This window comes from Budorcas taxicolor, chromosome 3 (genome assembly GCF_023091745.1).
Source record: "Budorcas taxicolor isolate Tak-1 chromosome 3, Takin1.1, whole genome shotgun sequence".
NCBI classification, from domain to species: Eukaryota; Metazoa; Chordata; class Mammalia; order Artiodactyla; family Bovidae; genus Budorcas; species Budorcas taxicolor.
In genome coordinates this window covers 52393413-52418410 of record NC_068912.1, presented here as the reverse complement: position 1 = coordinate 52418410, position 24998 = coordinate 52393413, and the positions used below count along the sequence as shown (strand labels likewise).

General features: G+C 38.0%; 1 protein-coding gene across 1 annotated transcript in view; it reads right to left on the bottom strand.

Moving 5' to 3' along the window:
• Positions 1 to 20809: 20809 nt before the first annotated feature.
• Positions 20810 to 24998, bottom strand: part of HFM1 (helicase for meiosis 1) — a 114229-nt gene continuing 110040 nt past the window's right edge. The window contains exons 36-38 of the mRNA XM_052637751.1: positions 21867 to 21978; positions 21622 to 21773; positions 20810 to 20879 (exon numbers count right to left, since the gene is read on the bottom strand). Of these exons, the coding sequence (XP_052493711.1) occupies positions 20810 to 20879; positions 21622 to 21773; positions 21867 to 21978 (334 nt within the window). The remainder of the gene's footprint in view (positions 20880 to 21621; positions 21774 to 21866; positions 21979 to 24998) is intronic.

The following is a 24998-nucleotide window of genomic DNA, read 5'->3' as shown; positions in this document are numbered from 1 at the left end:
TAGATAAAGTGTCCCTGCAGTATACTTCTATTAAGCACATGGTGAGCTTTTGAAGAATGGGTTTAGTCTTCAGTTCTGGACAGGTAAATAAATAGTGTATCCATTTCCTGTATTTCACCCCACAAACTCAAGCAATGATGCTCAAAGAATTGCTTCTGCAGTCTGGGCAGTCAGCATACACCTGGAAATGCACTTTAGAGAGTTTAACTGAAACCAAGCAAAAGTCAGCACTGGTTATTACTATTATTGTTTTAATAAGCATCTTCAGCAAACCTACCAATCTTCCCTAAAAAAAAAAACTAACTCTTTTTCCCTGGTGACAAGGGAATAACTTATGAAAATATTGCCTTGCAGTGCAAAGAATGATGTGATGGCAGACAACACTCAAATTGGCGATTATTTAGTACTCGGGCCTCCTGCCTGTTTCTAACACGTTGATTAGTTCTGCCCTTGCCAGGCGGGTTGTGTCTTCCATGTGAAATGCTAGAGAAAGCAGCAGCATTCCTATTCCAAGATGGAAGAAATATTAATTATTCCTTGGAATCCTGTGGAATGAAGTGGGATTTGTTTTTTCCTTCCTTTCCCCAAACATAACAGGAGAATTATTTCCTAATAATACTTCCAGTAGGCCAGACTAGTATAGATGGAACATAATTTTTAATAGGCAGTGGCCTGGAACCTGACAGATACTGGCAGAGTGGGTGCCCCTGTTTTAAAAAGCTGAACGTGTCTGACAGTAATATCACTGCTTCCTTACGTCTATTAGAGTCAGTGTAAGGTTAGACAAATACATTCCCACCAGCACAAAACAGCAACCTTCCAAAATGTATGTCAGTGGTGTATTTACAGCCAAATCCAGAAGGGGCTTGTACTTCTTACACTGCTCCCATTAATGAGACAAATGTCAGCATCCATAAGCTATTTTTTTTTCCTGCTAATCAAATCTTTCAAAAAATTGATAACTAGTCTTTATAGATTGTGAAAGTCAGATATAACTCTGACTGTATTACCTCACTGGACCCCTTGGGGTAAACTTATCACCTGGAAACCATTTTACATGGACAATTTGACTTTCATGTGGAGTGTCATAGTGTACCCTGGATGAAAATCTAAAATAAAATATCTGGACTACAGCCTTCCTCTTGGTGGGATTTATGATTCCCTCAGTACAATAATTTTGAAAATTGTATCCCTTATGTACAAGACTTGATATATTATTAACTGCTTGAATTGGAAAAACTTTCCAATAGGCTTACGTGCTATCTAGAGGCATGGATTAATTTTTTTGGAACTACAAGCTTATCTCCAACTGTTTTTCAGCAGTCTAAACTGCCCACTTCATCTTCTGTCTAGAGCAGATGAGAGTGTCCATCTCCTCTCTGGCAGCAGAGCTGGGAGGCTCTGCTTTTAGCAAAGCTCTTCCAGAAGACGATGACCATTGATACACTAGAGAATCAGTTGTGTTCAGTTAATCACACCCCAGAGAGTCCTGCATCCACTGGTTCTCCTTCTATTTCTCATGGCATTTTCTGGTTTTAACTCTGCTCTGGCAGAACTAAACTGGCGTACAGAGAATGCTGGTAAGAGGGAGTCAGTGGGGGCGGGGTGGTGTGGAATATTGTTTTTGTGAATTTAGGGAACAGATTGTTTTTAACTTTAAGGCACTTGTGCTACCACAGAGAAACTATCCACCTGTCTTCTGCTTTCATGGCCCCTCTTCTCATCCCAGACACTGCGCCTTGAAAATCAGCCATGATTTTCTGGTATATAAGAACGACCAGACTCTCCAAAGGCAGAGAGACCCAGAAAGCTTTCCATGGGGCTCTTCTTATAAGACTCCTTCCCTTCAGCCATGTCAGCTGGGTTGGAAATACATGGAATTATCTGTTTTACAGTCAATTCTGTATGTAGTCAAGATAAGGCTAACTGTCCTAATCTGGGGTCAGCTTCTATAAACATTAATTCTGGGGACATGAAAGTGCAGGACTTGAGAGCACATTGCAGTAAAAACCAGCGTGTTCTATGGCCTAAGGTGCTAGGAACATGGGAACGTATTTAGGATCAGTCACATGGCTCAGCGGTAAAGAATCTGCCTATCAAGCAGGAGACATGTGGGTTTGACCCCCAGGTCAAGAAGATCCCCTGGAGAAAGAAATGGCAACCCACTCCAGGATTCTTGCCTGGGAAGTCCCATGGACAGAGGATCCTGGTGGGCTACAGCCCATGGGGTCACAAAAGGGTCAGACACGACTTAGCGATTAAAAACAACGACACAAGAAAATTTGAAATTCCCTGAAATTTCACAGCTCATGTATGAAAGAATTAGAGGCTCTCTCCAATTTGATAACAATCCTAAAACTTTACGTGATGTTACATATAACATACTGTAAAGATGAAGTAAATTTTAAAAACTATCATTAATAAAAAACAAATTTTTATCAACTACATTACAGAATAGACTGAACAGGTAGTCAATTGTAGAGAAAGTGTTATAAAGGTGTATCCAATTAATCAATCAAAGTACATTAGTTTTGTGGCTTTTGTGAGGCCTATAACTTGCTGTATTGCTTCTTTTTTATAATTTGTTCTGCTTTTCTCTCCACTTAAGTAAATATTCACTTTGTACACAATTTTGTATCAAAAATTTCCAAATTGAATGAACTTTAGGCTTCACAATATCTGGATCTACCCCTGGATGGGTTAATTGCCCTTCTGTAGTAATGGGATGCCAAATTTTGGGTAATATAATCATCTTCTATGTATAATCTAATCAATTGTAGGACTAAGCTTTATAGAGTTTATATTTTTAAAATCTTTATTAAACCTAGAGTTTTATATAATACCTCTTTATGGAAAATATATATAGAATATATCAGCAAATTAACATTGAGATACTTTTTTCAGGTTAGCATAACAGAGTTCTGTAAAAGCTTTAAAGTTCTCTGTGAAATACATCTACTTATGGTGAGTTTCTGTTTTTCTTTTTACAGACTTCCCTGGTAGCGCAGTGGATGGGAATCCACCTGCCAATGCAGGAGATACAGGTCGAGCCCAAGAGGATTTCACATGCCTTGGAGCAACTAAGCCCATGTACCACAACTTCTGAGCCTTCACTCTAGAGCCCAGGAGCCATAATTACTGAATCTTGAGAACCTAGATCCTGTACTCCACAACAAGAGAAGCCACCACAGTGAAAAGCCTGTGCACTGCAATGGAGAGTAGCCCCTGCTCGCCACAACTAGGGAAAGCCTGTACACAGCTATGAAGACTCAGCACAACCTAAATAAATAAGTTGTTCGTTTTCTTTGCTAGCTGTTTAATTATTTATTAGTCATCTTTAATTATCTCTTTTAAAAGTTTATATATACCAAGGACTTTTATCATCCAGTAAATGTTAACACTGAAGGTTTAAAAATATGTTGAGGATTAGTTAACTGACTCATTTAATGAATAAATAATGCAGTGATCAAATGCTGAATTGATATGGGTAAAGTCTGTAACTTAAAGGATCACAAGATACTATTTTTCTATAAGAAAATCTACAGTTATCACTTGAGGGATCATCATTTACATGAAAATGTTCTCCCTGAAAGGGGTGCGGACTGGCTGGCAAGGTGAAGGGGCTGGTATGTATTTCTCTGGCTTTCCCAGCAGACAATATACAAGATAAATAAGCTCTATTTTGCAGGTGGGGAAGGAGCCAATAAGCATTGAACTGATGCACAGCCAAAATTGGGGGCAAATTTCAGAGGAATTCCTCCAGCCAGCATTGGGGACATTTGCCTGGAAGCAGTACAGATGATTCCAGGGTCTGTCTCTTGCCAGCTGTGAACCTCAAGCCACAGGCCATTTTTAAACTTTCTCTGTGTTAACTTTGGGTGATGAAAGTCCTTGGTATATATACACTTTCAAAAGAGATAATTAAAGATGACTAATAATAATTAAATAATTAAATAATAACTAAATAATTAAATAACTAAATAATTAAACAACTAGCAAGGAAAAGAATTATTTATTTATTTATTTTGGCTGCACTGGGTCTTCATTGCTGCACACAAATTTTCTCTAGTTGCAGCGAGCAAGGCCACTCTTCCTTGACCAGGAATTGAACCTGGATCCCCAGCATTGGGAGCATGGAGTCCTAGCCACTGGACCACAAGGAAAGTCCCCCTGTCCAGTAATCTTTTAGCCAAGCTGTTGGAAAAATTTTAGAATATGGAAACTGGAGCTTCCCTTGAGTGAGTGACTAATTGCTCAGTCGTGTCTGACTCTTTGTGACCCCATGGACTGTAGCCCATCAGGCTCCTCTGTCCATGGGATTCTCCAGGCCAGAATACTGGAATGGATTGCCATTCCTTTCCCTAGGAGATTTTCCTGACCCAGGCAGAGTTCGAACTCGAGTCTCCCACATTGCAGGCACATTCTTTCCCACCTGAGTCACCAGAGAAGTTTTTAGTCAAAGTGAAGTCGCTCAGTCGTGTCCGACTCTTTGAGACCCCATGGACTGTAGCCTACCAGGCTCCTCCATCCATGGGATTTTCCAGGCCAGAGTACTGGAGTGGGTTGCCATTTCTTTGGCTCTTCACAAACAAGGTTCACCCTGCAGAGGACAGAGTGAAAGCAGAGAAATCACTGCTGTCTCCTCCCCGGGAGGTTCCTGGGCATTCAGCCCTCTTCGTTAGCTATGCAGAAAACCAAGTTTGCAGTTGGTAACTTTGGCTGTCACGGAGCCTATGCATTTGTAGAGCATTTAGCTTATTGACCTAAATGTTCCCATGTTTAGGAAAAAAAAAATGTAGTCTAATTAATTCACAATAAAAATCTTCTCATAGAAGATAAAACTCATCTAACCCAAACAGAATTGAATATGTGACAGGATGCAGTCATCAGCATGCAGCAGCCTTAAAAATTACAATATCTGACCTTAATATGTGTGAATCTATCAGGATTCCATTGTCGACATGTATATTTTTCAATATTCTTCTCTAAGCTGAAATCATGTCATTTATATGCAAATGACCACATCCTCAGCAGCTGCTGCTTCTCCGTTGAAGCCGAGGGACTTATTTGCACTTAATAAAGCCTCATAAATAGGTTTTGCTTCTAAAAGGGTGGGGAAGCAGGAAACCCATCATTGCCTTTTACAGTTACAAGCTTCTTTTTGTTTTGAAGGCGAGCGGACACCTCTAAGAGGACGGTTCTCAGTTACCAAAAGGAACAGGGCTCCTCACCCAGTCAGCTTGCCCCTTTCCTTCTTGGGAAACAAACGCTCCGTCCTTCTTGGTACCTTCTTCCCACCACAGCCATGGCCATCGCCAGTCTGCATCTGGGTTGTGATTTAATCCAGACTTTAGTACAAGGAGGACTGCTCTCTCAGTGGAACCTCCTGCCAGGTGGGAAGAGCAGGTGTCCAGCCCCAGGAAGACCCCTCAGGCCCCCTCAGGCTCTTCTGTTTGAAAGGAGAAGGAGGAGGAGGAGAATTCCTCCCCAAGTGGAGGAGAATTTTTCCTCCTATGAGTTATGAGTTTCCCTTTAAAACACTCCACACAGGGAAGGGACAGCATATGGGGACTGTTTGTACCCTCTGAGGGCTCAATCAAACAGCGCTAAAGGAACATTAAAAACTCAGCTTAATTCGTGGGGTAAGTACATAGAAATTCTCCTTCTCTCCTCCCACTCCCATCCTCCTAGCTGGTCTTCTTTGTCAACAGAATTGGATGGAAAAGGAAAAGGCTATATGTATTAGGTGTCCATATAATATGAATTCTACCCATTTTCTATTAACGCTCCCATAAAACCTCCCAGGCTTCTACACTGGGGTCAACAGAAATGTTCCATTTACCATTTAAGACCACTTAGGACATGCTTTAAAAAAAAAAAAGAAGAAGAAGAATATTATAGGATAATTGTCTCCTGCTGTTAGATGCTAAGATAAACCTGAGGCACTTATGAAAAATAAATAATGATGGGAAGCAGGTCATTTATTTTTAAAGCACCATGCTGCTGATTTGGTAATAATGACCTATTATCCCTGTCAGAGTAATAGAGTGTTCCTGGAGTTTCAGTTCTGGTGTGTGAGCAACTGGCATGATAGAGATGATTACACTGTCTGATAAATGTGTATAATCATTGAATATACTGGTTGACAATACTATCATTAAATTGTCACCAGCTAGGCAAAGAGACAAATATCTCTACCATATCAACCTATCAGAGATGTTTATAACTGCGAAAACATCCAAACACAATACTAATGTAAAAGACACACACACACACACATACATACACACATAAAAATCCAGGCACTAGGAGCAAAATGTAGCCAGAGAAGAGCTGACAAGAAGTGATACATGGTCCTTTAGTCAGGAGTCCTGGGCTCTAGTCTCATCTCTCCGAGCCTCAGTTTCTTTAATTTTAAAAATAGAGATCATATCTGTCCTGTGTACTTCACAATATTATTATCAGTATCAAAGTTGTAAAAAATACAAAAAAACACAAAATATACAAAACGAGTATTATATGCTCAGTCATGTCTGACTCTTTGCAACACCATGGACTGTAGCCCACCAGGCTTCTCTGTCCACGGGGTTCTCCAGGCAAGAATACTGGAGTGGGTTGCCATTTCCTCTTTCAGGGGATCTTCTTGACCCAGGAATCAAACCCGTGTCTCTTACATCTGCATTTGCAGGAGGGTTCTTTATCGCTAGCAGCACCTGGGAAATCCCTGCAGTCTTTATCAGCATCCATTTCCAGAATTCTTTTCATCTTGCATCACTGAAACTTTGTGTCCACTAAATAATAACCTTCAATTCCCCTCTCCTCCCAGCCCCTGGCAACCACTATCCTATCTTCTGTCTCTATGAATTTGACTGCTCTAGGAATATAAATGGAATCATACAGAATTTATCCGTTTGTGTCTGACTTATTACACTTTGCATAATGTCCTGAAAGTTCATTCATGTTGCAACATATGTCAGAATTTCCTTCCTTTTTAGCTTAATAATATTTCATTATATATATAAGCTGTTCTTGCTTATCCATTTATCTGTTGATGACTACTTGGGTTCCTTCTACTTTCTGGCTATTGTGAATAATGTCATAGTTTATATGAATAGGAAAATAGAAGTATATTCTATTTATGAGTATTCTAAGTATGAATATGTTTCTTTAAGACTCTGCTTTCAATTCTTTTGGGTATATACCTAGAAGTGGAATTGCTGGATCACATGGTAATTCTATGGTTAATTTTTGAGGAACTCCCATACCATTTTTTACAGTGTCTGCACCAATTTACATTTCCACCATCAGTGCACAAGGGTTCCAGTTTCTCCACGTTCTCAACAAGTCTTATTTTCTGTTGTTGTTTTTTTTTTAATAATAGCCATCCTAATGGGTATAAGGTGGTATACACTGGTTTACTTTTAATACAATGATGTACAAGAACCATTGTCTAATATTATCATGAAAATTTTCACATTTGGGATGACATTTTCTTTTATTTTTATTGAAGTATAGTTGATTTACAAATGTGTTAGTTTTGGGTGTACAGCAAAGTCACTCAGTTATTACATATATATTATCTATTTTTTTCAGATTCTTTTTCCTTATAGGTTATTATAAAATATTGGAATGACATATTTTTTAACCATAGATTAGATACTAATTTGCCAAGTATGTTTACAAGTACAGTTCAGAGTGATTTAGGAACTCCTCTAATACCTGTCATACATATATGTATGAGAGGTATATTACAGATATAGCTTTAATGGAAATTTGCCCCCCAGAAATTATTAATATGGAATGATACATATAATTCATACATGCATGAAGAGTGATACTTAAGTTTTATAATTTATATGCATGTGTGATCAGTCTCTCAGTTGTGTATGATTCTTTGTGATCCCATGGACTGGAGCCAGTCAAGCTTCTCTGTCCACAGAATTTTCCAGGCAAGACTATTGGAATGGATTGCCATTTCCTCCTCCAGGGGATCTTCGAGACCCAGGCATCAAAGAAGGTTACCACTGAGCCACCTAGGAAGGCCCCAAGTCCCAAATGTTTTACTCTTGCTTAATTTTGCATACAGAATCGAGGATAAATAGATTAAAAGACACTGTGCATGGTTGTAAATACCTTTTTAGAAAATGTTTTTAGGCTTTAAAAACCTGGGAGAGGGAAATTAACTCACAAAAGGACTGATTTCTTCCCATACTTAGGAACCCTCACCAACAGTCCATTTCGCAAAAGGCCTGAAAGTAAACAGGAACAAAGTGAACCTCTGCTGCAGGACCTCCACGTCTTGCATTACAGGCACAGGAAAGTCATTTCAATTCAATTAAAATGACATCAGTGTGGTTCTGTGCCATAAGCCCATTGGATTCTGCTATGACTTAGTGGCTTAAAACAACACAGATTTATCACTTATAGTTCTGGGGGTCAGAGGCCTCCTGGGGATAAAATCAAAGCTACTTGATTTTAAAACCCAGGGTTCCATTCCCTCCAGAGGATCTAGGGAGAGAATCCATATCCTTGCCTTTTCCAAATTCTAGAGGCTGCCTGCATCACTTAACTTGTGTGACCCCTTTCTCCATCATGGACTTCCCAGGTGGCTCAGATGGTAAAGAATCCACCTGTCACACAGGAGACCCAGGTTCAATCCTTGGGTCAGGAAGATCTCCTGGGGAAGGGAATGGCTATCCACTCCAGTATTCTGGCCTGGGAAATTCCATGGACAAAGGAGCCTGGCAGGCTGTAATCCATGGGTCACAAAGAGTCAGACATGACTGAACAACTAACACTACTACTACTCTCCATCAATGCGGCATCTTCAAATTCTCTCTTTCTCTCCTGAGCTCTGCTTCCACCCTCACATCTCCGCTGATTCTGACTCTCCTGCCTCCCTCTTTCATTTATAAGGACCCTCGTGAGTAGGCTGGGCTCACCCAGGATAATCTCCTCATCCTCTATCATCCAGGATAATCTCCTCATTTCAAAATCCTTAACTTCACATCTGCAAAGTTCCTTTTGCATGTTATGTGACATACTCACAGACTTGAGGATTAAAATGTGGACATCTTTGGGGGTCTTATTTTGTCTACCTCAGGGATGGATTACACATTCTTTCCTCAGTCATAGGGCCTAGATATTATCCGTATTTTAAGGTTAATACTTCAAATGGGACAAGCTGGCATTCAGAAAAGCCAGAGTTAATCAGATAAAAAGCAGATATCAGCATGCACTCTTTCACATCACCAAGAGAATCAAAACAGTATGACAGTAAATTTGACTTCTTGTCATGTTAAATTCTTTTCAGTGCTACATTATCAGAAAGAGGCAGTATTGTTTTAATGTAATTTATATAGTGCCTTCCCCTGAGTGATGAACTGAATATTCCTTAGCATCCTTGGAGAATTAGGGTCTTTCTTTTTATCCCAGCTCAGCCACTCCAGCAATATAATATGCTGCACTATAATATCTGCGTGCAAGAAATAAATCACACTCACTAAATTTAAGGATGTTCACTTAAAGAAATTCCTTTGGAGTTTTTTTTTTTTTTTCCTCACTTGAAAATGCTCTTCTTTGGGTATTATAAAGCCATTGACCCATATTAGATTAATTAGGTCAATTAGCCTTTAGATAGTAATTACCACTCAGATGGCTTTGAATAGTTCCTTTTTAATACAGGTGTGCCCTGAAAAGAGATTATCAAATTCCTGCCATATAGTAGAATTAAGGAAACATGCATTTAGCAGTTCTTTCTGCAATGTGGTTTGGGTGTAGCAGTGACACTGGGTAGAATAAGCTTAAGGACTCTATCTTTATGAGTTGCTTATTCAAATTCAACCATTGTTAAAAGCCACATGGGTTTTTTCCATTCAGAGAAGCTGTTGATAGCTCTGAATGCTGAGCCTAATTCAAAGCAACTCCCTCGCTTTTTCTAACCTGTCAATAGGAATTCCCACATTTTTAAACTGTCACTGGCCCCAGCACCTAAAATGGGACTCCCATCAGCCAACACATTTATCTGAAACTTTTTGCTTTCTGCTTCTCTCCTTTAACAACATTCCCATATTTATGTTAACATTGACAATAGCTGCCACTTAATGAGTATTTGCTAGGTTCCAGACATTTCACTTTTTAAAATGTTTCATTTATTTATTTATTTTGTGCCCTGGGTCGTAGTTGCAACACACGGGATATTTAGTTGCAGCATGTAGGATCTAGTTGTCTCACAAGGAATCATGTCACAGGCCCCTTGCATGGGGAGTATGGAATGTTAGCCACTGGGCCACCAGGAAAGTCTCCCATTGCACATTATTATGTTATTCATTATTCCTAATTGTTACCGTGAGTTAACAGCTATTTGTTGAAATATTTGCTCTAGATACTGGAGATAGTCAAGTGGATATCCTTTCTCCACATCATAGTTGAGGAAACTGAGGCAGAGGACCTTAGTGAGGCGCTCAGGCCCTGGACAGGGGTCGTTGCAGGCAGCCCAGGGGTTTACAGGGAGCCCAGGATCTGTCTGGCTCTGCAGCATGGCTCCTCCCACCCCATCAGTCTGCTCCAGTGGGGAGAGGGGTACTGCAACTGCTGTCTCCTTTCAAAGCTGGGTTTGAAAACTTACCGGACTGTTCGGTACATAAAGTTGCTGCTGCTGCTGCTGCTGCTAAGTCACTTCAGTCGTGTCCAACTCTGTGCGACCCCATAGATGGCAGCCCACCAGGCTCCCCCATTTCTGGAATTCTCCAGGCAAGAACACTACAGTGGGTTGCCATTTCCTTCTCCAATGCATGAAAGTGAAAAGTGAAAGTGAAGTTGCTCAGTTGTGTCTGACTTGTAGCGACCCCATGGACCACAGCCTACCCGGCTCCTCCGTCCATGGGATTTTCCAGGCAAGAGTACTGGAGTGGGGTGCCGCTGCCTTCTCCAACATAAGGTTGCTAATGAACTCCAAATCTTTGAGGAAAGTTTAAAGGCACTTTAGGAACCAGGCTGAAAAATAGATAACTCAGAATTACTCAGAACACAAGTTTCACTCCTAGTAATTAAAGGTTTTAATTTTTTTTTCAGGAGTCTGATATACATACAGGTGTAAAAAAGTTGATGTACTACTTAAATGAATACATATAAATCGCTCAGTCGTGTCTGACTCTTTGCAATTCCATAAAGTTCATGGAATTCTCCAGGGCAGAATACTGGAGTGGGTAGACATTCCTTTCTCCAGGAGATCTTTCCAACCCAAGGATCGAACCCTGGTCTCCCACACTGTAGGCAGATTCTTTACCAGCTGAGCCAGCAGGGAAGCCCATCAGTTCAGTTCAGTTCACTTCGGTTGCTCAGTCGTGTCCGACTCTTCGCGACCCCATGAATTGCAGCACGCCAGGCCTTCCTGACCATCACCAACTCCCGGAGTTCACTCAGACTCACGTCCATAGAGTCAGTGATGCCATCCAGCCATCTCATCCTCTGTCGTCCCCTTCTCCTCCTGCCCCCAATCCCTCCCAGCATCAGAGTCTTTTCCAATGAGTCAACTCTTCACATGAGGTGGCCAAAGTACTAGAGCTTCAGCTTTAGCATCATTCCTTCCAAAGAAATTCCAGGGCTGATCTCCTTCAGAATGGACTGGTTGGATCTCCTTGCAGTCCAAGGGACTCTCAAGAGTCTTCTCCAACACCACAGTTCAAAAACATCAATTCTTTGGTGCACAGCCTTCTTCATAGTCCAACTCTCACATCCATACATGACTACTGGAAAAACCATAGTACATTGCTGTATTATCTGAAATTTCTTTTATCCACATTTCCCATTTAGATTACTCAAACCACTCTCCCAATGACAACAATTCTAATGCATGATATCAATCTTTTAGTTTGCCTACTTTCTACAAAATATTTTTTCTTGTTGTTTTGTACAGATATTTTAAATTTACTTAGATAGCTTCACGTTCTATTTCTTAACATTTTTCACCTAGTACTGATTTTTAGGCCTCTGTTGCTATGTGTACTAGTCTATTGCTGAATTATTTTCTTTTTTTTAAAATATAAATTTATTTAATTGGAGGCTAATTACTTTACAATATTGTATTGGTTTTACCATACATCAACGTAAATCCATCATGGGTGTACATGTGTTCCCCATCCTGACAGCCCCCTCCCAGGTCCCTCCCCATACCATCCCTCTGGGTCATCCCAGTGCACCACCCCCGAGCACCCTGTATCATGCATTGAACCTGGACTGGCAATTCGTTTCACATATATTATACGTTTCAATGCCATTCTCCCATATCATCCCACCGTCGCCCTGTCCCACAGAGTCCAAAAGACTGTTCTATACCTCTGTGTCTCTTTTGCTGTCTTGCATACAGGGTTATCGTTACCATTTTTCTAAATTCCATATATATACGTTAGTATACTTTATTGGTGTTTTTCTTTCTGGCTTATTTCACTCTGTATAATTGGCTCCAGTTTCATCCACCTCATTAGAACTGATTTAAATGTATTCTTTTTAATGGCTGAGTAATACTCCATTGTGTATATGTACCACAGCTTTCTTATCCATTCATCTGCTGATGGACATCTAGGTTGCTTCCATGTCCTGGCTATTATAAACAGTGTTGCCATGAACATTGGGGTACACGTGTCTCTTTCAATTCTGGTTTCCTTGGTGTGTATGCCCAGCAGTGGGATTGCTGGGTCATATGGCAGTTCTATTTCATTTTTTAAGGAATCTCCACACTGTTCTCCATAGTGGCTGTACTAGTTTGCATTCCCACCACAGTGTAACAGGGTTCCCTTTTCTCCACACCCTCTCCAGCATTTATTGCTTGTAGACTTTTGGATGGCAGCCATTCTGACTGGTGTAAGATGGTACCTCATTGTGGTTTTGATTTGCATTTCTCTGATAATGAGTGATGTTGAGCATCTTTTCATGTGTTTGTTAGCCATCTGTATGTCTTCTTTGGAGAAATGTCTGTTTAGTTCTTTGGCCCACTTTTTGATTGGGTTATTTTTCTGGAATTGAGCTGCAGGAGTTGCTTGTATATTTTTGAGATTAATCTTTTGTCAGTTGCTTCATTTGCTATTATTTTCTCCCATTCTGAAGGCTGTCTTTTCACCTTGCTCATAGTTTCCTTTGTTGTGCAGAAGCTTTTAATTAGGTCCCACTTGTTTATTTTTGCTTTTATTTTCAATATTCTGAGAGGTGGGTCATAGAGGATCCTGCTGTGGTTTATGTCTGAGAGTGTTTTGCCTATGTTTTCCTCTAGGAGTTTTATAGTTTCTGGTCTTACGTTTAGATCTTTAATCCATTTTGAGTTTATTTTTGTGTATGGTGTTAGAAAGTGTTCTAGTTTCATTCTTCACAAGTGGTTGACCAGTTTTCCCAGCACCACTTGTTAAAGAGATTGTCTTTTCTTCATTGTATATTCTTGCCTCCTTTGTCAAAGATAAGGTGTCCATGGGTGTGTGGATATATCTCTGGGCTTTCTATTTTGTTCCATTGATCTATATTTCTGTCTTTGTGCCAGTACCATACTGTCTTGATGACTGTGGCTTTGTAGTAGAGCCTGAATTATTTTCATAGTATAAGTACTATAAATAAGCATATGCTATTTTCATAATCAGAAAAAATCCAACAAAACTCTTTTTATTGAAAAGATTTCTTCTAACCTAAGAGCATAAAACCATAAATTATATGATTTTGTAAATGGAATATCCAACTGGAGAATTATTTATTACACTGAAAATTTTATTTCTCTACTTTAGAAATGTATTTGGAATATGTAACTTTTTTCCATAAGTGTAGAAAATGCAAAGAGAATATTTCTATGAAGATTCTAAAGTAATTTATTTTAGGAGGCAAAAATTTCAAAAGACAAAGTTATTTTTATAGTGGAAAGTAGTGAAATGAACTTAATAAAGTATGTTCTCACTATATATTAAAAATGAAATTAAAATCATTTAAAATAAAAGAAATACGACATTGCAATGCAAACAGAAATTGAGGAGAATCCCAGAAGGATAGGAAATAGTTGATGGACAGCACAGGAAAATGAAAAGACAACTGAAAGAAGTAATAAAGCCTATGGGGAAAAACTTGAAATTTATATACTGAAAGTTCATAATTTTCAACATAAAAATCTAATAACAACTGATAATCCCTTTCCTTTCTTTAAACTTTAATTTGAGGATAAAAATAGAACTTTAAGAATTACTTTATACAATCATATTTTTATAAGATAGATATCAAATACTCTCAGTAAGATTTGTGTTTAACTTTCAAACTTCTCCTCAAAACAGTATATTCATAGATGATAGATGGAGAAAAAAAATCACATGTAACTATTTATTATGGGGGAAAGAGGCAAGATGAGACCCATATTTCAGGCAGATAATGCCTAAGTCCTATGATGCTGGAAAATGTCACAAATAACTGGGTTTCTTCTCTGTCTTTTTTAGGGTAGTTTTCACATACAGCAGACAGAAAGCTTTATGACACAACACTAACAGACAAAACCAAGTTGTCTTTACAAAAAGGATTTTGTTGAACACAGGCTCTCCTCTCTCTCTTCAAAATACTGGGTTTCAAAATGAAGTCATTGACCTAGGAAAGATAAACAAATAGGCTTCAGGAATCTGAAGGCAGGACAAAAAGCAGGTTAAAGAACAGAAGCTTAAGCGTGAAAACCAAAAAAAAAAAAAAAATTACCTGAGGCTCATTGCCAAATGGGAAGAAGAGATGTCTACTGATGTTGACAGGTGACCTGCAAAGAGGACAACCCACTCCAGTATTCTTCCCTAGAAAAACCCCATGGACAGGAGCCTGGCAGGCTACAGTCCGTGAGGTCACAAAGAGTAGGACATGACTGGATCGACTCAGAATGCACATACACATGTATAAAATATATACATAACAAGAGAATTTACCTCTTAGGGCTAATGTAAAGATTAAGGGTATATGCCATCTATGTTCTATGTGCCAGATGGCCTTACTTAGGAAGTTTTTTTATAAAAGAAAGCATGTTTAACATTTGAGCATCCACCTTGAGACTCAGATCTGAATTTTTATACTGGAGATTAGTATAGCTGCAATGTTTTCCATAGATCATATTAAGAAATGAGACTTCTTGCACAAATCTATCACTATTAATGATATAGTGAGCAGAGATATGGTCAAGAAGTTGTGTAAGAGAGAAAAATCAGAAAACAGATGCAGCTAGAAAGCCATTTGCTGAGGTGCAAATATTCAGTTGCAGAGAGCTAATTCCCAAACTAAAACTAAGGAGAAAAGGCATAAGTCATCATCACCATCCTCACCATCATCCCATGACTCAGATAGCTCAAGAGAGTCTCAGTCTTCTGATTCTGAAAGTGCTTCTGAAGAAAATTTTTAAAAAGAAAAAAGAAACATGAAAAAATTCCTGAAAACAGAAAAAAGGAAAAATTAAAGAAAAATGCATCTAGTGAAATGAAGCTGAAAATCTTGAACATGACTCCAGTCTATTGTCTACTCAGAAGAGATACTCCTATACTTGAAAATAGATTCCTACCAGGAACATGAGACCAGAACCTCAGTGGAAAAGGAAAACCAAAAATCAAATGGTCAAGAAAATGAGCATGTGCATAACAAAAATAAAAATTTGATCATGTTATCAAGCAAGCCCTAGGACAAATGGAGGCAAAAGTGGATGAGTGAGTTGTACAAATTAATTTCTATTTTGTCTCAATTTTCAAGTTTAGAGACCTGTTGATGAATTTCCTTTATGTTATTTCTGTATTTTCATTGTATTTAGGTTTTTGGCTTTTTTTTTCTTTTTAATGTGACTTAAACTTGAGCTGATCTTTTGATAATCTGTAACCTGAACAACTTGTCTTGCTAAAATTTTAATAAACTTGAAATGAAAAAAATTGTAGCAAAATTCTTTTAGCTTTAAAAAAAGTTCTAATTGGTACAAGTTGTTTCCAAAGTTAACAATTTGGAAATAATAAAAACAAAGGTGACTTTAGTCATTTGTATAGTTTTAAAGGTTTAAAGCCATCTACTGTCACAGGAGGTAACTTCAGGCAAAATGTTAATGTCAGCTGAATTTTAATTCCTCTTTTAATAAAACATTTTATAACTACAACATAAAATTCATGACTGTAGGTTTATGGACACTTTTCTAAATCTTTCAGAATGCTATGTGGGGTTTGGGTTATTTTGTTTGGATTTGTTTGGGTTCATTTTGTTTTTCTGAAGTATGTAGGGATTTTTAAAGCAGGTGTTAGTTTAGGGAAAGGTTTCTGAATTGAAATGTGAAAATAAGAAAGACAAAGATTGCTCTTTTGAATTATCTGCTCTAATTTTTTAAAATTTTATGTATGTATTTATTTATTTAAGGTTGTGCTGGGCTTCACTGCGTGCACGTTCTTCTCTAGTAGTGGTAAATGGGATATTCTCTAGTTGTGATGCATGGGCTTGTCATTGCTGTGGCTTCTCATTGCGGAGCACAGGATCTAGGGTGTGCGGACTTCAGTAGTGTGGCACGTGGGCTTAGTAGCTGTGGCTCCCGGGCTCTAGAGCACAGTGTCAACAGTAGTGGCACACAGGCTTAGTTGCTATGAGGCATGTGGGATCTTCCCGGATCAGGGATCGAAACGTGTCTCCTGCATTGGCACGTGGATTGTATTACTGAGCCGCCAGGGAAGCCTGAATTATTGCTTTTATGTTACGTTAATAAAACAAAACTCTATAGGGCATCTAAGTGCCTCTCAAAGCTACATAACAAAATACCCAGTTGATGTATGAGAATTATAAAGATAATTTAGACAGTTGGTGAAGAAAACAACCTATACTGAGAGGTAATTAAAGAAGAGCTATACCACCGTGCTACATTTAAAATAGGAAATATATGTGCAGAAAACCAAGTAATAATCATTACTCTTTTATAATTGTCTTCTGGAATGGATCCTCTTAAAATTCTGATATCATCCTGTTCTCTTCCTTTCCAGTGAAAACAAGTGCTTCTTACGCTTTAATGTGCACATAATCACCTGAGGATCTTGTTAAAATGCAGATTCTGACTCAGAAGGTCTGGAGGGAGGCCCAAGACCTTCTAATCAACTCGCAGATATCTCCCATGTTACTGGTCTTCGGATCAGAGTTTAGGTAGCAAGGTCTTTAACTACTGGCAGCCAGGAGTTGAAATACCAAGAAATAGAAAGTGGCAGCATTTTCCCTTTTGTTTTGTTTGTTCCACTAACTAATCAAAACTCACACTAAATTCTTAGCTTACTCACTTAGCTTAATTCTAAGCTTAGCTTAGTTTACTCCTCTTTGCCCTGATTTCTTCCTCACTGGTACCTTTTCTATACATACCTGTTATTATCTAGGATGCACAGGTATCCAGTGCTCTCCCTCTAGATTAGGGGTCCTTGAACAGTATAGTCCCTACAGTTCCTGTTGTTCCTATTTTCTAGAAATGGAGTCTTGGTAAAGAGACTATTTCATAATCTGCTAAGGAGTAAATTGTGATAACATCTAGAAAAGTGAGTAATCCAGCAATCATTTGTATTTGGCTTTAGAATGTATTAGAATGTGCCAAAGATTTACAATTATATTTTACTTATCATAATATTACAGTAGATTTGTGTGCTCTGACCATAAACCAACCAAGAATGTTGGCGAGGAGGGAATGGGAATGGAGGGGACCTCTTTGAAAGCATGAGGAGGTACATATAGGAGGGAGGTCTAAGATTAAAATCTTTTCTATGGATGATCTGTGGAAATCAAGAGTTCATTATTCAAGTCCCATGTGATTTAACACAACTCAGACATGACAACTAAATACTGTATTATCTCACCCCTTCCCAATGGGTTATTTGAAGCGCTGTTAAGGAATATTTATTTTCAGTACAAATAGTTACTTACCATTCATCGAACACATACTATGTATTAGTACTTAAACTAAGAACTTTCTATGTAGTGGCTTACTAAATTCTCACTCCATACCTATGAGGTAGCTGCCAAACAGCCAATTAAGGACATTTTTAATAAAAAAGAACTTCTGGAAATTTAACCCAACAAAGATTTTTGTGAAAACTCTGTTGTATGGTTCATTCTCTAGGAATAAGTTAACCCCATGTATTTAGAGCATTAGCTAATAAATAGGAGAATGTAGGGTTATTATTCACTTCATGGAAAGAATACCCAGTGACTGTACTCCTTTAAGAGGTCAGTATACATAACAAGGTTTTGAATTACATATATTTAACATACACATACTTTTCCAGGTAAGCACTTGCTCAAATGGGAAATTATCTACCCAAGTGTTTCTAAAATTGGCCTGATGATAGAAAATGACCTGGAGTGCTTCTTAAAACCATAGAACTCCTAGTTCTGTTCACTGGTGATTCTGAATTAGTTGCTCTGAGATGAAGTCTGCCAAGTTTGTGTACTTACTATATTATCCATACATTTCTTATGATGAGCAAAGTTTGGGAAACATCAGTTTGCAAGTAAAGTTCAAGCTTCTTATTTTAACATCTAAAGTCTTCCACAAAGTGACCTCAAGGTATAGATCAAACATCTACAACATTTACCTATGTTTATAATTATCTATTCATTATTCCTCCCTCAGAGCTTTGCTCACTGTCCCCTCAGCCTACAATGTCCTTCTCTCATGTATTTGCCCATCAAAATCTTATTCATCTTTCAAAGCTCAGTTCAAATTTTTATCCCTATAAAGGCTTCCTTGACCCCATAGTCAGGATAATTCTCTCTTACAGATTCCTATAGTTCCTTATTTTTAAAAAATATTCTTTATTTACTTTGGTTGAGCTGGGTCTTCGTTGCATACGCAAGCTTTCTCTAGGTGCGGCTAGCAGGGGCTACTCTTCATTGTGGTGCGGGCATCTCACTGTGGCGGCTTCTCTTGGTGTGGAGCACAGGCTCTCGGTGTACGGGCTTCAGTTGCAGCACAGGGGCTCAGCAATTGGGGTGAACTGTCTCTAGAGTGCAGACTCAGTAGTTGTGGTGCACAGGCTTAGCTGCTGCATGGCATGTGGAATCTTCCCAGACCAGATATTGAACCCATGTCCTCTGTGTTGGCAGGTGGACCCCTTCCACTGTACCATCAGGGAATTCCAGAACTCCTATAGTTCTTTAAATCTCTATTGCAGTGATTCTCAAAGTGTAGTCCCTGGAATAGCAGTATCAGCATCACTTGGGAATTTGTTAGAAGTGCAAATTCTAGGCCCCATCTCAGATCTATTGAATCAGAAACTGGGTATGGTGCTCAGCAATCTGTTTTCAAAGAAGCTCTCTAGAATATTCCAACACATCCTGAAACTTGAGGCCCACTTCTCTAATGTATTCTATATTTATTATTGTTATATTATAGGTCTTAACTTCTCTGCCAGAATGTAAAGCTCCATGAGAGCAAAAATAGTGTCTTCATCATTTGTATCCTTTGCACTACCAGGCACAGTACTTTTCACTTAGCAGATCACAATAAGTCTTCTTAAATTAAACTGCTATTTCTTTAGTGTCAAAGTCTATGTATGCTAGATGAGCAGACTGCAGTGAACCAATTTTTTATTTTAATGGTGTTTAATAACCTTTAAAGGTTGCAGCATGATTGATTCAGATGCAGAAACACCAATTGTAAAGATGACTAAAATAAGGGCTGGTTGCTCTTACTTTTCAACAGAGACAAAGTCTCTTAAACTTGTTCTAAGTTTAATACATATGATGCCTCATAAATGTTTACTAATAACAGCCAACAACCTCATCTTCTTCTCGACTTCTCTTGTCTCTAAGGCTTTTATATCTGAAGAAAAACTCCTAAAACTTTTGAAGTGGCTTCAACTTCACACTGTATCTATAAATAAATTAGATAATAAAAACTGCTTAGAGTGCCTGTCGGGGAAGGCAATGGCACCCCACTCCAGTACTCTTGCTTGGAAAATCCCATGGACGGAGGAGCCTGGTAGGCTGCAGTCCATGGGGTTGCAAAGAGTCAAACATGACTGAGCGACTTCACTTTCACTTTTCACTTTCATGCATTGGAGAAGGAAATGGCAACCCACTCCAGTGTTCTTGCCTGGAGAATCCCAGGGACGGGGGAGCCTGGTGGGCTGCCATCTATGGGGTTGCACAGAGTTGGACACAACTGAAGCAACTTAGCAGCAGCAGCAGCAGAGTGCCTATAATACTACTTACTAATAAAGAAATCTGAGAGATAACTCACTGGAAAATAATATCATATAACTTTTGCTGTATTAAAAATCAACATAACAAAGTTTTAGAATTCACCACATTAAAAAACAAGTTAAAGGAAGACAGTCTACACTGATTAACGTTTCCTTTATTGTTGCTTGAAATGATATAAGAATAGGTTCAGACAGTCACTGGATTCTCAAAAATCTTTAGTAAAAAAAAAATCCTTTAGTAAATTAATGGTGAAAAATTGATACAATAAATAGATTTACTGACCTACAAACATTTGGCCTTCACAGAATTTCTTCTTAAGAAAATATTAAATTGCTTCTGGTCTAAATCCAATTAATAACCAAATAATTATCTCTAAATGAAGTTTAATTGTCAGCTTATGAAACAAAGCCACCATAAAAGTGCTTTTCATGAAGTTACAATATTATGGGGGAAAAATCAGTCCAAATATTTTGTTGCAAAAAAAGCCAACAAAGTTGGTCAAATCCAAGAAAAAAAAATCTGAACAAGTATGAACTACTTTTTAAAAATAAAAATCATGCTTTGTAAGGTGTCTTTATACTTTGTCTTATTAATATAAAAAGCATTTTTGTCTGTTTTAGAAAATACCATCAAATATTCCCAGAAAAGACTTTATTTCGTCAGCTTCATCATCAGGATGATACCTACTGGGGGGAAAAGCAAATGTAAAAGTAACTATTTTTATAATACAGATTTATAATAAATAATGTACTAAAAATATAAAATGGATAAACTTGAAGATTGCTGAGAGGTAATTTATCAAATGAACTTCAACAGGCATAATCTTATAGGAAGTCTGGAGGAAATTAGAATTCATGAACTATGAAAGGTAGAGACAAGTATATTAGATAGATATTTCTTTAGACATATTAGAAAGTAGCACCATTTAATCACTGTCAACAGGTCTTGAAACCTTGACTATTCAAGAGGAAGAGGGAAACTGCTAAAAGTAACCATAAAAACGATCAGCAGTAGGGGCACTGATTAGACTTAACCGGACTTCTTCTTTGAACCTGTAGAATTATAACAGAAGTTGGGGGCTGAAATACAACTAGAACATTAGAAAAATTAGCTGATCTCATTTCTCAAGTGACCTCATATTTCATATTATCAACATATTGTATTCAAATTAGTAAAAAAGTTTATCAATGTAACACAGTGTTTTAATTGCTAGCATCAAAAACATAGGTTCTCAAAAATTGAGATATTTGATATTTTGAATTATCTTAAGGAGCTTAGCTTACCAGCGGTCTAAAATTTTTACATCTTTAAGTAAATAAAACATTTAGGTTCTGATCCTTAAAATGAACCAAGGGAAAAGGAATGCTGAAATTCTTTGTAGAAAGCTTTCACTTGTATAGTCTTAAAATATTTTTAAAGAGTTCTTACCTGAAATCAATCTCCTTTTTACATTCATTTCTAATAAAGCAATCCACTTTCTTATTAAAATTTGAAGAGTTTGATATTTTTTCAGAGCGAGTAAAGCATAGCTTTTCAATCTCTGGTGACAGACTTTGTTGTTTTCTTTCTTGTAAATGGACCTATATTTTGAGGTTAAAAAAGTCAGCAACCATTGAAGGTTTAACTCTTCAGGCAGTATTTAAAATAAAAAAGAGAGAAGTGTTTCTTTTTATAATACTTGCATTTCCAGATTGTTGAGGTAATTGTGTCATGGAGGATGCACCAAACTTGGACACAGCAGAATTTGATAAATAAATATCTGGCTTCTCATGTGATGAAACAAAACTAAAAATCAAAATGAATTACTTGGTCAAATATGGCATATAAGAGAAACAAACCATTCTAATTTAGATCAACAGCAATTCTTTGGAAAATATGATTAGTTTATCATACTTATCACCCATAAAATTGATGCTCTATATCTTAGACTCATGGTGAAGTTGGTGTCTCTTTCTTTTTGACAAAAAAGCAATTTATATATTCCAAATTAAATACGAATACTACTTTTAAAGGCCTACAGAAACAATCATTCAGCAGTTTTCATTAGAATTGAGTCTTAATCATCTGTAATCAAGTAGTCCATAAATCTTCTCTAAATCCCACTTGCTTAACTTTCAGTATCCTTTCCCTATTTTGGTCTCACTGTAGACAGGCATCTCTAGTTATCTTCTCATGTGTAACTGTATCTTTGTGTTCATCTTTAGTCTTTTATATTAGATTCATTCATTAAAAGCATTTATGATTCACTACCATAAGCCACATATTGCACTAGGAGCTAAGTATAAGCGGTAAACAAATCTTTAGGAGGTGATCATCTACACAGGTGCAGACAATAAACAAACAGTAAACATAATTACAGATCCTGAAGTGATATGAAGCAAATGAACTGAGTAATAATATAGTAGATAACAGTGTGGAGCACAAACCCACTTTAAAAAGACGGTCATGGATGCCACTCTGAGGAGGTGACGATTTAAGCTCACACAGGCTAAAATGTGACAGTCATGCAAGGAGCCACAAATAGCAGATGGTGTAGGGAAGAACCACACATATTGCTAGGACAGAATCTTTCTATCTCTTATAGCAAGGAATGGCAAGGAATTAAAACAGTAAAAAGAGTATGAAAGGAAGAGCATGTGTCTCCTTTTCATCATAGACCCTCAGCGCTCACAGGCCTTCCCAGCAGCAACTTCTGGCACCAGTTTCTCAGAGGTTTCTTGATAGAAGTCCATTTTAAACCCATCTATTTTCTGTTGGTCACTTTTAAACTCTTCCAAAATTATTTGTACTTTTCTAAAGTTGTGGTACACAACACTGTTCATATGCCTTGTTACTTTCCTACTTTGATTTGCCTACTTTCTTGACACCCATGGCTTTTTTCCACTGTGATGCTTCTAATCTGTTTACTCTGTATGACTTAGAACCAATGAATGGAAATGATAAAAAGACAAATTTTAAAAGCTAGTGAATGACCTGAGAAATCCAAACATGAAACGAGCACTGTAGAATGAATAAGCTCCTGGTCACTGGAATTGTCTTGGTGGAAACAGCATGATTACATGCTGGTAATGTTGGATGGTTATTCAAGGACCCAGTGGAAGGGAGACTAAATGACATTTAATTCCTTTCAACTCTGGAATTCTATGAAATCTATGATTCTGTGATGTTGATACTAATGTTCAGTAAAATGACTAAATAATAGCAAAATTATCATATGACACTTACAAACTTAAAAAAAATTTTAAAGTAGGAGAAATAACTCTTTAGTAGAAAACTGAACCCTGAATAAGTTACCACTATTTCTTCTCTGTGGGAAAGTTTTGGTTCTGGCTACAACTTCTCTCTCTTAAGTTCTAATCAGGTGCAACATACAAATGTATTTTACATTTCTACAAAGATACTTTATGTTGAACATTTCTAATATTATTTTTTTTCAAATGTCTCATGTGCTCTATATCCTTAAGTAATATTTATGTCTACCCACTTGTCATTTATTCTTCCCTGTTCCTTTACTGCAATATTCTATCTATTTCTAAATCCACTCTTGAAATGACTGAAAAATCCAATTCTATCTCTCAGTTTCTATCACCTCTGCCCCAGTTGAGGCCTTATCATAGCCTGCCTTTCTCACTGGCCACTATGCTCCTGGTGGTCCCACCCTCTACAATTCATTCTACATATCACTGCTGGAATGGTATTTTTCTGATTGAATTATATAATCTTAATAGTATAAGCTTAAATAGGCTTACATAGCTTTAAAATCTTGGATGGTTCTTCACTGCCTACCATGGAGATCGGAACCCAGAGCTGGCTAGGCTACAATGGGTATATAAGCATTATTATTATTTTTTGGATAAGGGGTGCTGCAGATACTTAAAAAAATTAGTTGTCAAAATTTAAATGTCAGGAGATGTCACATAAATTTTAGATTCTTAGCTTTTTTAAAAAATCAGAAAATCTGACAACACTAGACTTACAGTTCCTGCACTGCAACATCTGGTTAACTCTGAGCCGCGGTTATTCCCTTTAGAGGGGGCACTCTGCAGTTACCCTTGGCCCATCAGATCTGGAAGCTGTTTGAGTCTGTGAACCCTGATGTACTGGATACAGCACAGGTATCTAAATATGGTATTCATGGCCCCTCACAGACCTCAGCAATCTCAGCCTTAATTCTGTGGCAACACTGACCCACTTTACTGACCTTTGAGCACCAGATGCCTTTTCAAACCTTATCCCTTTACATACACTCTTCTACCTGGAATGCATACAGTTCAATTGCTCAGTCATGTCCGACTCTTTGCGACCCCATGGACTGAGCATGCCAGGCCTCCCTGTCCATCACCAACTCCAATTTACTCAAACTCATGTTCATTGAGTCAGTGATGCCATCCAACCATCCCATCCTCTGTCATCCCCTTCTCTAGCCTTCAATTTTTCCTAGCATCAGGGTCTTTTCAAATGAGTCAGTTCTTTGCATCAGGTGGCCAAAGTATTGCAGTTTCAGCTTCAGCATCAGTCCTTCCAATGAAAATTCAGACTGATTTCCTTTAGGATGGAATGGTTGGATCTCCTTGTAGTCCAAGGGACTCTCAAAAGCCTTCTCCAACACCACAGTTCAAATCATCAATTCTTTGGCACTCATCTTTCTTTACGGTCCAACTCTCACATCCATACATGACTACTGGAAAAACCATAGCTTTGACTAGATAGACATTTGTTGGCAAAGTAATGTCTCTGCTTTTTAATATGCTCTCTAGGTTGGTCATAGCTTTTCTTCCAAGAAGCAAGCATCTTTTAATTTCATG